Source organism: Sporothrix schenckii (assembly GCF_000961545.1).
Source record: "Sporothrix schenckii 1099-18 chromosome Unknown Cont41, whole genome shotgun sequence".
NCBI classification, from domain to species: Eukaryota; Fungi; Ascomycota; class Sordariomycetes; order Ophiostomatales; family Ophiostomataceae; genus Sporothrix; species Sporothrix schenckii.
In genome coordinates, this window is record NW_015971142.1 from 4,121,436 (window position 1) to 4,132,798 (window position 11,363).

Below are 11,363 nucleotides of genomic sequence, written 5' to 3' on the forward strand. Positions count from 1 at the left end.
CTGGCGTCAGCTCTTCCGTCACCACGCGCAGGGCCATCCGAGGCGTCTTGCGCTCAATTGTGTGATTGTTTTGACGCCGGTGACAGGCCGTTTTGGCCACATCGCGTCGCCTCCCATTTGCCTCCTTTTTGTTTTTTATCACGTCTCTTTACCCTCAAAAACATCCCTCAAACACATACCCTCACATCCTGTCCCACCACTCCCTCACATCCTTTATTCCTTATTGCTGCGTCTGACCGACCGCTGGCCTGCCACCATGGACCGTGTTCGCGGTGGGAGTCGGTCGCGAGGCAGTGCGGGTGGCAACGCACCGTCGTCTCACGCCGCGCAGAGTTTGGGACATTCTCCAAGCTCTGTCCATTCTGCCCATTCTGCCCATTCCGTCCCGTCTCATCCTCATTCTCATTCCGCACCCGCACATGCCACGTCCCAGTCTGCCCAGCCCTCGCCGCGCCGCAGTCTGTCCCGGAGCCAGTCGTCTGCATCGCCCGCAACGGCCGCCAACGGGCTGTCTTTGCCTGGTGACAAAAGCCATTCCGGCCCTTCTGGCCATTCGACCCAAACTGGCCACACACAGGTCCCATCTTCCCACACCCCGGCAGCCGCAAAACGCAGCTCGTCCACCTCCTCGCCGTCCCGCTCCCATCTCTCTCACTCTTCCTCCCACTCCCACTCTCATCCGCCGCCGCCGTCTTCTTCTGCGCGCGGCCGGCCTCGCACGTCTCTGCGACACGCCTCGCCGTCGTCGTCGCCGGCCCCCGTGGAGACCGCTGCCACCCCATCCCACGCTCTGTCATTACACACCCTGTCCTCGTCGGCCATCGACCCGTCACAGCCTTTGACGGCGTCGCCGCCTGCCTCGCCCACCGCCATGGCTGCAGCGGCATCCAGCCGACAGGCAGCGGCGCCCGTGACGCGGCGGCGGTCGTCGCGTGCCAACGACACCGACCGGCCCATGACGCCGGCCCAGTCGTATGCGGCCGCCTATGCAGCGGCCGCTGCCGCCGAGGAGATGGCCAAGGGCAAGGGCGGCCATTCGCTGCGGAAGCGCAGCAGGGTCGACTACAGCCACATTGAGAATGGCGAGACCACGGCTGGCACTGGCCTTGCCACAAGCACAAGCACAGGCACGACTGGCCACGCCAACGACGACACCGCCAGGGACACGGAGCACGACGCCGAGCCGAATGCCGGCGAACAGACGCCGTCGGCACCGGCCACGCGCGGCCGCAAGCGCAAGACGGTCCACATCGGCTTCCGCAACAGTGGCGCCACAGCCGAGGACGAGGCTGCGTCGTCGCCGTCGCCGGCCGTGGCCACCAAGAAGATTCGTCTTGTGCATCACCAGCCAGCCGCAGCAGACGGCGCGTCCACCACGGCGCCTGGCAGTGCTGCCAATGGACACGCACCCCCGTCCGCAACTGCTGCTGCTGCTGCCACAGAAACAGTGTCCACGCCGGCTCCTGCGCCTCGTGGCCGCGGCCGCCCGCCTCTCCGCCGACCGACGGCCCCTGCCGTGTCCACGCCCGTGCAGGCGTCGTCGGCATCGGGGCCTTTGTCGTCGACGGCGGCCGGTGGTGGTGGTGCGGGCCTGACACCCAGCACGGGCAGCAGCACGGTGCCAGCGTCGCCCATGGTCCTCGAGAGCCCCTCGGGCGGCGCCATTGTTGTCCACGACACTATCCGCGTCGGCGGCAGCCCGCCCAGCAGCGACACGGAGGCCGACAACTCCAACTCGCACTCCAACGCGTCGTCGGCCGGGGCCACGCCGCTGCAGCGCAGTGCCTCGAGTAACTCGAGCACGCTGTCGAACTCTGCCCCGCAGACCAGCATTGCCAAGGCCATTCACCAGGCGGCGGCGGCGGCGGCGGCGGCGGCGGCGGCGGATTCTACGTCCAGCACAGCGGCCCCCATGTCTGGCAAAGCAGCCAAGGCAAATGGACCTACCTCTGCGCCGAACACAGGCGCTGCCAACGGCCACACCCCCAGCAAGGTGGGCCGTCCGCGCCGGCAGTCTACTGCTGCTGCTTCCGCTGCGGCTGCCACGACGCCGACCAAGGTCAAGGCGCTGTCCGCAGAGACGTCGCCGGCCTCCAGGCTGTCGTCCAAGAACGCGTCCCCCCAGAAGAGAGGCCTCTCTCGCTCCCACCACTCCCACCACCAGAACCGCCTGATGGTGCGCATCCCCCGCGGCCGCAACCGCTCGCCGCCCAGCGTCTTTGTCCTCCAGTCCGAGGCCGACGAAGAGCGCTACGCCGCCTTTATGGAGGCCCGGGCCACCGACGCCAAGGCTGGCGCCTCTGTCTTGCCCAGCTACGACTCGTTTGACTCGGCCGCCACGCTCAAAGCAGAGGCGCCCGAGACAATGGACGAGGAAGCAGACGAGGAAGCTGACGCTGCAGCTGCACCTGCACCTGCAGCGGCCACGACGCAGCTCAAAGCCGAGCCGGACGATACACCGGCTGCCGTCGACGCGTATGACGGCGCGACCGATGTCGACGTCGATACAGCCAAGCCGTCTGAGGAAGCAGCGGCGGGTGGTGAAAGCACAGCGAGTGCCAAGGACACCGCCCCCAAAGACGCCGACGTGGACATGGAGGACCGTGAGGGCGCTCACGAGGACGGCCAAAACGACAGCCGTGAGGACATTCACGAGGACATTCACGAGGACGGTCATGACAGCCATGCTCTCGACATGTCCGCTGCCGACGCCGACGCGGCCGCCACAACCCCCGCCAACAACAAGGCACACTCCACCGTCTCTGACGACCCCATGGACGACGCGCCCTCGCCCGGCGCCTTCCGCTCCATGACCCGCCGCACCAGCACCCGCATCGCGTCCGCCGCCGCCCAGAAGGAGCAGGCCATGCTCGAGGCCCACGAAGCCACGCTCAAGGAGCAAAAGGCTGCCAAGGCCGCTGCGGCTGCCGCCAAGGCAAGCAAGCGAGCCGCCACCAGCGCCTCCCCGTCGGCGACCAAGACCGCGCCCAACCTCTTTGCCACCGGCCGAACGGCGCGCCGCCCCTCGGGCCCGCGTCCGTGGGAGAGCCTCACGCCCTGGGAGAACGAGTATGTCTTCTACCCGGAGCAGTTTTACGACAACGTCACGACGGCCACCACCACCACCACCACGGCCTTGTCCGCGTCGGCTGCTGCGCCCTCGCCCACGCCCAACCGCGAAGCCACGGCCGAGCAGACGGACCAGCCGGACACAGACCAGCAGACCGACGCTGCCACCGCCGAGCAGACACAGCCACAGAGCGTCTCCTCCCACAAGGACGGCAGCGACACACCCACGCCTGCGGATCTTGAGGCCGTCCTACAAGAAAAGATTGCCGCCGACACGCGTCTGGAGGAGGCTGCCGCCGCCGCCGCTGCTGCTGGTGCTGCAGGTGCGTCCTTCGCCTCCACCGTTGCCACGCCCGACATTGTCATCGACAGCGCCGCCGACAGCGCCTCGGCCACACCGGCCCCGCCGACGCCCATCGACCTGCCCTCGGCTGGTACGCCCCTTCTTGCTGCCACGGCGGCACCAGTCACCGCCGGAGCGACGCCCAATGCGGCGTCCGCGTCCGAAGATCCCGACACCGAGACGCCCACCGCCGCAGCCACAGCAAACGGCAGCGCCCCCGCCAACGCCAATGCCCCTGCGTCGACGCCCGCGGCCGGCCGCAAGCCCATGTGGAAGAAGCAGTACCGCTTCCACAAGATCCGCGATCCCAAGGAGTTCATCGACGCGCTCAAGGACCACAAAGACATGAGCACCAGCGACCTGTTTGACTGCCTCGCCCACATGAACGAGACCCTGGTCGCCTGGCAGGACGAGTACCGTCTGCTGCGCGGCATCACCGACGACGAAGAAAACGCCGTCCGCCGCCGCCAGCAGGACGCCACGTTTGAAAACCGCACGCTGATGGCGCTCAAGCGCGGCAACGTCGACACCGAAATCACCGAGCGCGACTTTGTCGTCAAGGGCATCCGCGCCCCCGAGTCGCTCGCCGACCCCATCAAGCGCCACGCCCGCCAGCAGGACAAGCTCATGTCCCACATCTACTTGTTCGAGCACGACCCGCGCGATTCCATGATCAGCCGCCAGGACCCCGTGGCCCAGCGCGAGGGCCTGCAAAACACCCGCCTGCGCAACCGCCCCAAGCAGACGCTCAAGGCCGCCGAGGCCGACGCCGACGACGGCATGGGCGTCGGCCGCCGCACGCGTCGCCGCAAGAACGCCGTCGACGACGAGAGCGCCGAAGGCAGCCGTGCCGGCACGCCAGCCCCCACTCTGGCCCGGCCGCTGCGTCGTCGGCGGCTGCCTCCACCTCTGCATCGACGCCCGCCGTCCCGCCCACCCGTGGCCGTCGTGGCCCGCCCGCCGGGCCCGCCGCCTTGCTGCTGCTGCTGCCGCTGCTGCCGCCGCCGCCGCCGCTGCCGCCGAGGGCAAGACCGACGACGACGACGGCCCGATCGACGCTGCGCCGGCTGCGGCGGTCCAGACGCCCACCAAGCGTGGCCGCCGGGGCCGCGTGCCGCGCAGCCAGCTGTCGGAATCGGTCGCGGCGGACGATCTCGTCGACAAGGACGAGTCCGCCGCGACGTCCTCGTCCTACCACCACCACCACCGCCGTGCTGGCCACATGCCGCCGCCCTCGGAAAAGCCCGCCACGGCCGTGTCGCCGCTCGCCAGCGGACCGGGCCGCAAGCGCCGTCGCGGTCGCAAGCCGAACAGTCTGCTGCGCCAGGAGGCACTCGAAGCAGAGGCGGCGGCGGCGGCGGCGGCGGCTGCCGAGGCCGAAGCTGGGGCCGAAACGGAGGCCGATGGTGACGCTACCGAAAACGGCCGCGATGCCACCTACGACGACGGCGACGAGACGGCGCCAGAGTCGCCGCGCGCGGGACGTGGTGGCGCCAAGCGGCAGCGCATCTCCACGGCCCATGCCAGGGAGGCCAGATCGGCCAAGGAGGCCAAGGAGGCCAAGGAGGCCAAGGAGGTCAAAGAGACCAAGGTAGACGGCCGCCGTCGCCGGACCGGCGAGATTGGTCCCCGCAGCTTCTACTCCAGCGGCCGTGGTCGTGACCGCGATCGTGACCGCAACGACGACGACGACGACGACGAGCATGCCCGTCCTGCCTCGTCGGCCTCGTCGAACGGTGCTGCCAACAACGCCGACGACTCCAGCTATGCTCTGCGGCCCAAGCGTCGCCGCAAGTTCCGTGCTGTCCACAACGGCGTCGGCGACGACCGCGACAATGAGGACAAGGACATTGACAACGACAACAACGACGAGCCGGGCCACCGCTCGCAGCAACCGCAGTACGACGACGACGATGCCGCGGCTGCGACCGCCCACGGCCCGCCGGCCAAGAAGCAGAAGCGCCGTCGGCGGACGACGGCATCTGTGCAGGAGGAGGCCGACACCAGCATGCCGTCCACCATGGACGATCCCAACGACAACAACGGCCACAACAACAGCAACAGCAACAGCACCAGCAACAACAATCATGCGGCGCCCGTACCCGAGAGCCAGCAATACCCGCCGATGCACAGTGCTGCCATGCCGTACGATCCCTACCAGCCCCAACAGCCGCACGCGCACCACGCCCAGCACCCTGGTCCGTATTATGGCCACAGCCCCAAAGACCCGCATTCGTCGGCGTCGTCGGCCTACTATGGTCACCACGCACCGCCGCCGCCGCCCCCTCACCATCATCCGCAGCAGCAGCAGCAGAAGCAGCAGCGAGGCTACATGCATCCCTATGGTCCACCCATGCCCTACCAGCAACAGGACATGTACTACAGCCACGGCCACAGCCACGGCCACAGCCACGGCCAGCCGCCTCCGCCGCCACCGCCGCGGCAGGCATACCACCACCCGCAAGGACCGCCGCCGCCGCAGCGTGTCAACAGCCTGGCGCCCGCACCCAGCCAGCAGCAGCAGCCATCCTCGGCTGCGGCGACAGCACCACCCTCCTCGGGTCGCCAGCGGACGACCTTCAAGATCAAAAACTACACGCCCGCGCCCGTCGCGCCCTCGGCGGGCGTCCATGCCTTTACGCAGATGATGCCCAATGCAAAGAACGGCGGACCAAACACGCCGGGTGGCGGTGGTGGTGGTAGTGGTGGCAGCGGGCACCGCCACAGCCTCGGCGGCGCGTCGTCCTCTGCATCGTCGTCCACCATGCTCATGAACCCCGGCAACCACACTCAGTTTGTGCCCCACACGCCCGGTGGCGGTCCTAGCGGTCCCGGTGGTGGTGGTGGTGGTGGTCCTGGTGCCGCCGATCACGGCTACGTCAGTCCTGGTCTCGGCGGCACCCCGTCTGGTCCGGGCGGTCCTGGCAGCACGCCCGGTGCCGACTCCGGCACGCCCAGCGACGACAAGGAGTACCGCCAGATGACCAAGAGCGAGAAGATGAGCCACTCGATGAAGAGTACGTATCTCAGTGTCCCCCCAGTCCCCGTCATTCTTTCCTTCGGCCTGTTCCCTGCTAACGTATCCCAACAGCTCGCTGGGCCAATGGCTCCATGCAGGCCGCCGTCGCCAAGCGCAAGGCCACCCTCGCCGCCAAAAAGGCCGCCGCCCAGCAGGCCCAGCAAGTCGCCGCCGTCGCCGCCCACCCCGCCCGCAGCGGCTCCGACGGCTCGCCCGGCCCGCAGGCCCAAGGCCCTGCCGCGTCCAGCGGGTCCATCGGCGGTCCCCCTGGCCCGCCTGGGCCGCCCCCGGCCCATATGGGCGGTCCGCCCCACCACATGGACTACACGGTCGGCCCCTACCACCACCACCACATGGACATGGGCAACCCGGGTCCCTACGCGAGCCACCCTCCGCAGCATCGCCCTAGCCACCACGGCGGCCACCCGGGCAACGGCCACCCGAACAACAACAGCGGCATGTATGCGGGCAGCCGCCAAGAGGCGTAGGAGTCTCTGCGGTGTCTGCGGCCGGGCCACCGCGCAGGCGTTGTTATTGTTGGCCCCCCGTCGACGCTAGGACGGTCGTGATGGACGATTGGGATTGTGACGCGACGGCGGCATCCTACTTTGTTGCAGCGTTGGCGAGTGAGAGGTTGTTTTCTGGTTTTCTTGTGTTCTTGTTTCTTGCTTTTGCTTTTTAATTTCCATCCTGTTTGGTTCTGCTCTTACACTTGCGCAGATTTCCCAATTTGTTTGCTTGTTTACCCTTTGCTTGGGGCGTTGGATGCATTATACAAAAAAGGAGGTGCATTGCATGGTATTCGCCCTGCTGTTTTGTTTTTGTTTCGTTTTCTTTGTTCCGGTTTCTTCGTTCTTCTCGTCCTGTCCTTTGTCTTGCATTCTCGCGTCGTTGACATCTACCCAAACTGTCTACTTCTGGTTGCTTGACCTTTACCAGCTTTTCATTGTTCCGTTTTTTGTGTCTTGATGTCTTCTTCACAGTTCAAAACGAGACACCAGACACAGCATACAATACACACAGTATCCATACATTGTCGCTTTGCATCTACGTGAATCCATGTCGCCAGCGCTCTGGCGAAAGAATAGAGTATTTTGAAAACTTTTCTTATTTTTTTTTTCCTAGGACAAAGGTATTCTTCGATGGAATACATGAGACGTAAAAAAGACGTAAAAGCAGAACGGCCGAGGAGCAAATGGAAAATAAAAAAAGTTAAAATAAAAACGCCCCCGTGTGTCGTTGCCACGGAAGTTTTGTCAAATATAAACTTCCCAGTTTTATTCCTTTTTCCTCGTTTTTCTCCTCTTTCCTCTTTCCGCTCTTCCCGAGATGACCCTTGATGTCCGTTTTTCGATTGTATGCCGGTAAAAAACAAAACAAAAAGGAAATCCCTTACATCACGACACCCGAGTTGCTGGCAATACGCTGGTTGCACGAGTTAGCAAGTGACCTTTATACAACAATAGTAGCCGACACAGACAGGGGTCAAGGGTGGACATACCGGCCACAGCTCAGCGGCCTCCTTGCCGACGGGGCCCGTAATGGCCGAGCCCTTCATCTCGCCCTTGGGGTTGACAATGACGCCGGCGTTGTCCTCAAAGTACAAAAACACGCCGTCGGTGCGTTTCCACGGCTTGGACTGGCGCACAATGACGGCCGGGTGGACCTTCTTCCGCAGCTCGGGCTTGCCCTTCTTGACGGTGGCCATGACCATGTCGCCGACACCGCCGGCCGGTAGCCGGTTCAGGCGGGCGCCGATGCCCTTGACGGAGATGATGTACAGGTTGCGGGCGCCGGAGTTGTCGCAGCAGTTCATGATGGCACCGACGGGGAGACCGAGGGTCATCTTGAGCTTGCCACCGGGGGCACCACGACTGGGAGAGATGTTAGTGTGTATTCACATGGAGTTGAGCCATTCGCGACAGATGCGGTTGCCAGTCAGGTGCCAGTCAGTTGCCAGTGCCAGTTGCCAGTTGCCAGAAACCGATGCCAAAAGCCGGGAGTCCACCAGTTCGAAAGCCGTCGACAGCATTGGCGTCATGTGTCTCTCGTCTCGAAGTCGTCGATGCTCGAAGGGATGCTCGGAAATGTCGTATCATTGTCGTTTGGCACGATCAGGTGTCGCAGGCGTGACGAGTTCGCAGAACAGCATTCGGGCGACACGGAGTCTGTCGCGAAACATCCCGTCTCTGTATTCCCAACGTCGTCCGTAGATCTTGACAAAGCTGCTCACACCAACCGGTGCGCTACAATGTCAAACCCCAGCATCTCGTCCGATGTGGTCTCACGTTCGGTCAAAATCTCGACGTGGTTTCCGTCCGGTCTCGGTAGATGCGGTCTCGTCATAGTCGGTCGTCTCGGTCGTCGGTGGTGGTGTCCATGTGATCTTTGGTCTTTTGGCCTGGCAACTGTCTGCAACTCCATCTAACTCCAACTCCTCAACTCCCCAACTCCCTAACGCCATCCAACGCAGTCCGGCTCGTTCTGCTCTGCTCGGTTCCGATAGAAATGCAACTTACGAAAGCTTGGCCATTGCGACGGTTGTGTGTGTGGAAAAGAAAGGGTGTTGTGTCGGAGGGGGTTCTCGTCGGTTGGTGAGGAAATGTCAAGGACGTTCAAAACGGGAGAGGGGGTCTGCAGAAGATCGTGAACGGATTTCGTCGACCCAGACAGAAAAGCCAGCCGAAAAAAAAAAATTGGTGCAAAGCCCTCTCTGCTCTCACAGGCCAGGCAAAGCAGTGCTCCACCGCCAAAGTGGGTGAATTTTGGCACCAAAACTTTTTCGGCCCCGCCACAAAACGTTTTTCCGCACCAACATGGAAGAAACCCTACTCTGGAAGAGTCACGTGCCTTGCCTGATAGATGTATATTCACGTGACTCTGTAAAGTGGGCTGCTCGCCTGTCAAGTGGGTCTCGACGAGCCAATCACCTTACATGCTGGCAGTGTGACGTGGTACATTGTTTTGGCGCACGCCGACGCCAATCTCGAAGTACCGCAAGGCCAACACCCATCTCATCTGTAAATCAGGGTTCAACAGAAGCAATGTCTCTCGACAGTCTATTCAGGTACAAGACAGTGAATTAATTTGGGGATTTGAAGCTTTTGTTCCAGTTGTTTGCAAAGACTAGCGGTGGTTTCTTTCGTCGAGATGTCTTGTACAGAAACTACAAATATATTCTATCACATAATGAATAAAATATTGAATTAATATTGACTTAATATTGTAGTTGGAGCAACCATCTTTATTAAATCAAATCGATTCAAGAATAACGAAATAAAACAAAGCAGTAGAACAAGTATGCTTCCTCCTCTCCGCTCCAGACAGCGCGCCTCTGGTTTAACCGTAACTCTCCTATCGCAGCATTGGAGCCTTGCAGACTTGATTAGCCGGTGTTCCCGAAAGAAAGCAACTCGCCAAGTCTTTACATTCTCGCATCCATCGCTCCCATGAAGGTCCTCATCATCGTCTCGGCATTCGTGTCGCTCACCGCAGCTGCCGCCGCGCCCAGCAATGGCAACGGCAACGGCAACGGCAACGACAGCGCTCCCTGCAAGCCGGTGTCGACGCGGCCCACCGTCGTGGCGCATCCCAAGCAGCCGCGTCTGCCGATCCCCATCCCGCCGCCGCGCAACAAAGTGTGCTGTGTCAAGACGCACGGCGACGGCGTGACGGACGACTCCACGTACATCATGTCGGCCTTCCACGCGTGCAATCACGGGGGCCACGTCGTCTTCCGCGCGGACACGACGTACCTGGTCGGCACGGCCATGGACTGGACCTTTCTCAAGGACATTGACATCGGTGGGTCCGGTCGAACAATCACTGTGAACACAGTCGCTAACATCCCCCCAGACATCCAAGGGACGATCCAGTTCACAAACGACACCGACTACTGGCAGGCCAACTCGTTCCGCTTCGGCTTCCAGAACGTCACCAGCTTCTTCAAGCTCGGCGGCGAGAACGTCTTCGTCTACGGCGGCGGCACGCTCCACGGCAACGGCCAGGTCTGGTACGACCTGCACGCCCAGGACACGGACACCCTGCGGCCCGTGCTCGTGGGCATCGACGGGCTCCAGAACAGCGTCGTGGCCGACCTCCACCTGCGCCTCAGCCCCATGTACTACCACTTTGTCGCCAACGCGAGCAACGTCGTCTTCAGCGACATTGACATTTCCATTTCCAATTCCAATGGGGGCGCCTCGTCGAGCGCCCACCACGCCGCCAAGAACACCGACGGCTGGGACACGTACCGCAGCAGCGACATTGCCATCCTCAACTCGGTCGTCGTCAACGGCGACGACTGCGTGTCCCTGAAGCCCAACAGCACCCACATCCTCGTCGCGTCGCTGTCCTGCACCGGCAGCCACGGCATCAGCATCGGCAGCCTCGGCCAGTACGCCGGCGCCTACGACATTGTCGAGCACGTCTGGGTCGGCAACGTCAGCCTGCACGCCGCCACCGACGGCGCCCGCATCAAGGTCTGGCCCAACACGCCCTCGGCCCTGTCGGGCGACCTGCAGGGCGGCGGCGGCGGCGGTCGCGTCCGCAACATCACCTACGACGGCATGTACATCGACGGCGTCGACTACGCCATCGAAATCACCCAGTGCTATGGCCAGAAAAACCTCACCGTCTGCCAGCAGCACCCGAGCTCGCTGACCCTCGCCGACGTTGTCTTCCGCAACTTTTACGGCGTCACCTCCACCAAGTACGCGCCCCAGATCGCCGCCCTGGCCTGCTCGTCCACCGCCACCTGCCGCGCCATCTCCGCCACCAACATCGACGTCGTCAGCCCCCGCGGCGGCAACCAGGCCTACTGCCTCAACCAGAACGCGACCGCCCTCGACCTGACCTGCACCGACGTCTGGAAGGGGTTCAACTGAGAAGGGGGAGGGGGGGGGGCTCTTTTGTTGTCCTCCATCATTGCTG

The 11,363-nt window shown here is 63.4% G+C and overlaps 4 protein-coding genes across 4 annotated transcripts; 2 read left to right on the forward strand and 2 right to left on the reverse strand.

Annotated features, from left to right (window-relative positions):
* Positions 1-256: 256 nt before the first annotated feature.
* On the forward strand, positions 257-6,919 carry SPSK_06851 (uncharacterized protein; the record flags this gene model as incomplete). Its single annotated transcript, XM_016733525.1, has 3 exons — positions 257-4,231; positions 4,254-6,429; positions 6,504-6,919. The coding sequence occupies 3 exons, from the start codon at positions 257-259 to the stop codon at positions 6,917-6,919; spliced, it is 6,567 nt and encodes a 2,188-aa protein (XP_016591634.1).
* Positions 6,920-7,823: 904 nt separating this feature from the next.
* Positions 7,824-8,472, reverse strand: SPSK_07984 (large subunit ribosomal protein L23e; the record flags this gene model as incomplete). The annotated part of the gene is made up of 3 exons (XM_016734636.1): positions 7,824-7,856; positions 7,933-8,305; positions 8,333-8,472. 3 exons carry the CDS (start codon positions 8,470-8,472, stop codon positions 7,824-7,826), a joined length of 546 nt encoding a protein of 181 aa, XP_016591635.1.
* Positions 8,473-8,715: 243 nt separating this feature from the next.
* On the reverse strand, positions 8,716-8,964 carry SPSK_08203 (uncharacterized protein; the record flags this gene model as incomplete). The annotated part of the gene is made up of 2 exons (XM_016734841.1): positions 8,716-8,920; positions 8,951-8,964. 2 exons carry the CDS (start codon positions 8,962-8,964, stop codon positions 8,716-8,718), a joined length of 219 nt encoding a protein of 72 aa, XP_016591636.1.
* A 916-nt stretch (positions 8,965-9,880) lies between these two features.
* SPSK_07502 (extracellular exo-polygalacturonase) lies at positions 9,881-11,317 on the forward strand (the record flags this gene model as incomplete). Its single annotated transcript, XM_016734164.1, has 1 exon — positions 9,881-11,317. The coding sequence occupies one exon, from the start codon at positions 9,881-9,883 to the stop codon at positions 11,315-11,317; it is 1,437 nt and encodes a 478-aa protein (XP_016591637.1).
* Positions 11,318-11,363: the final 46 nt, after the last annotated feature.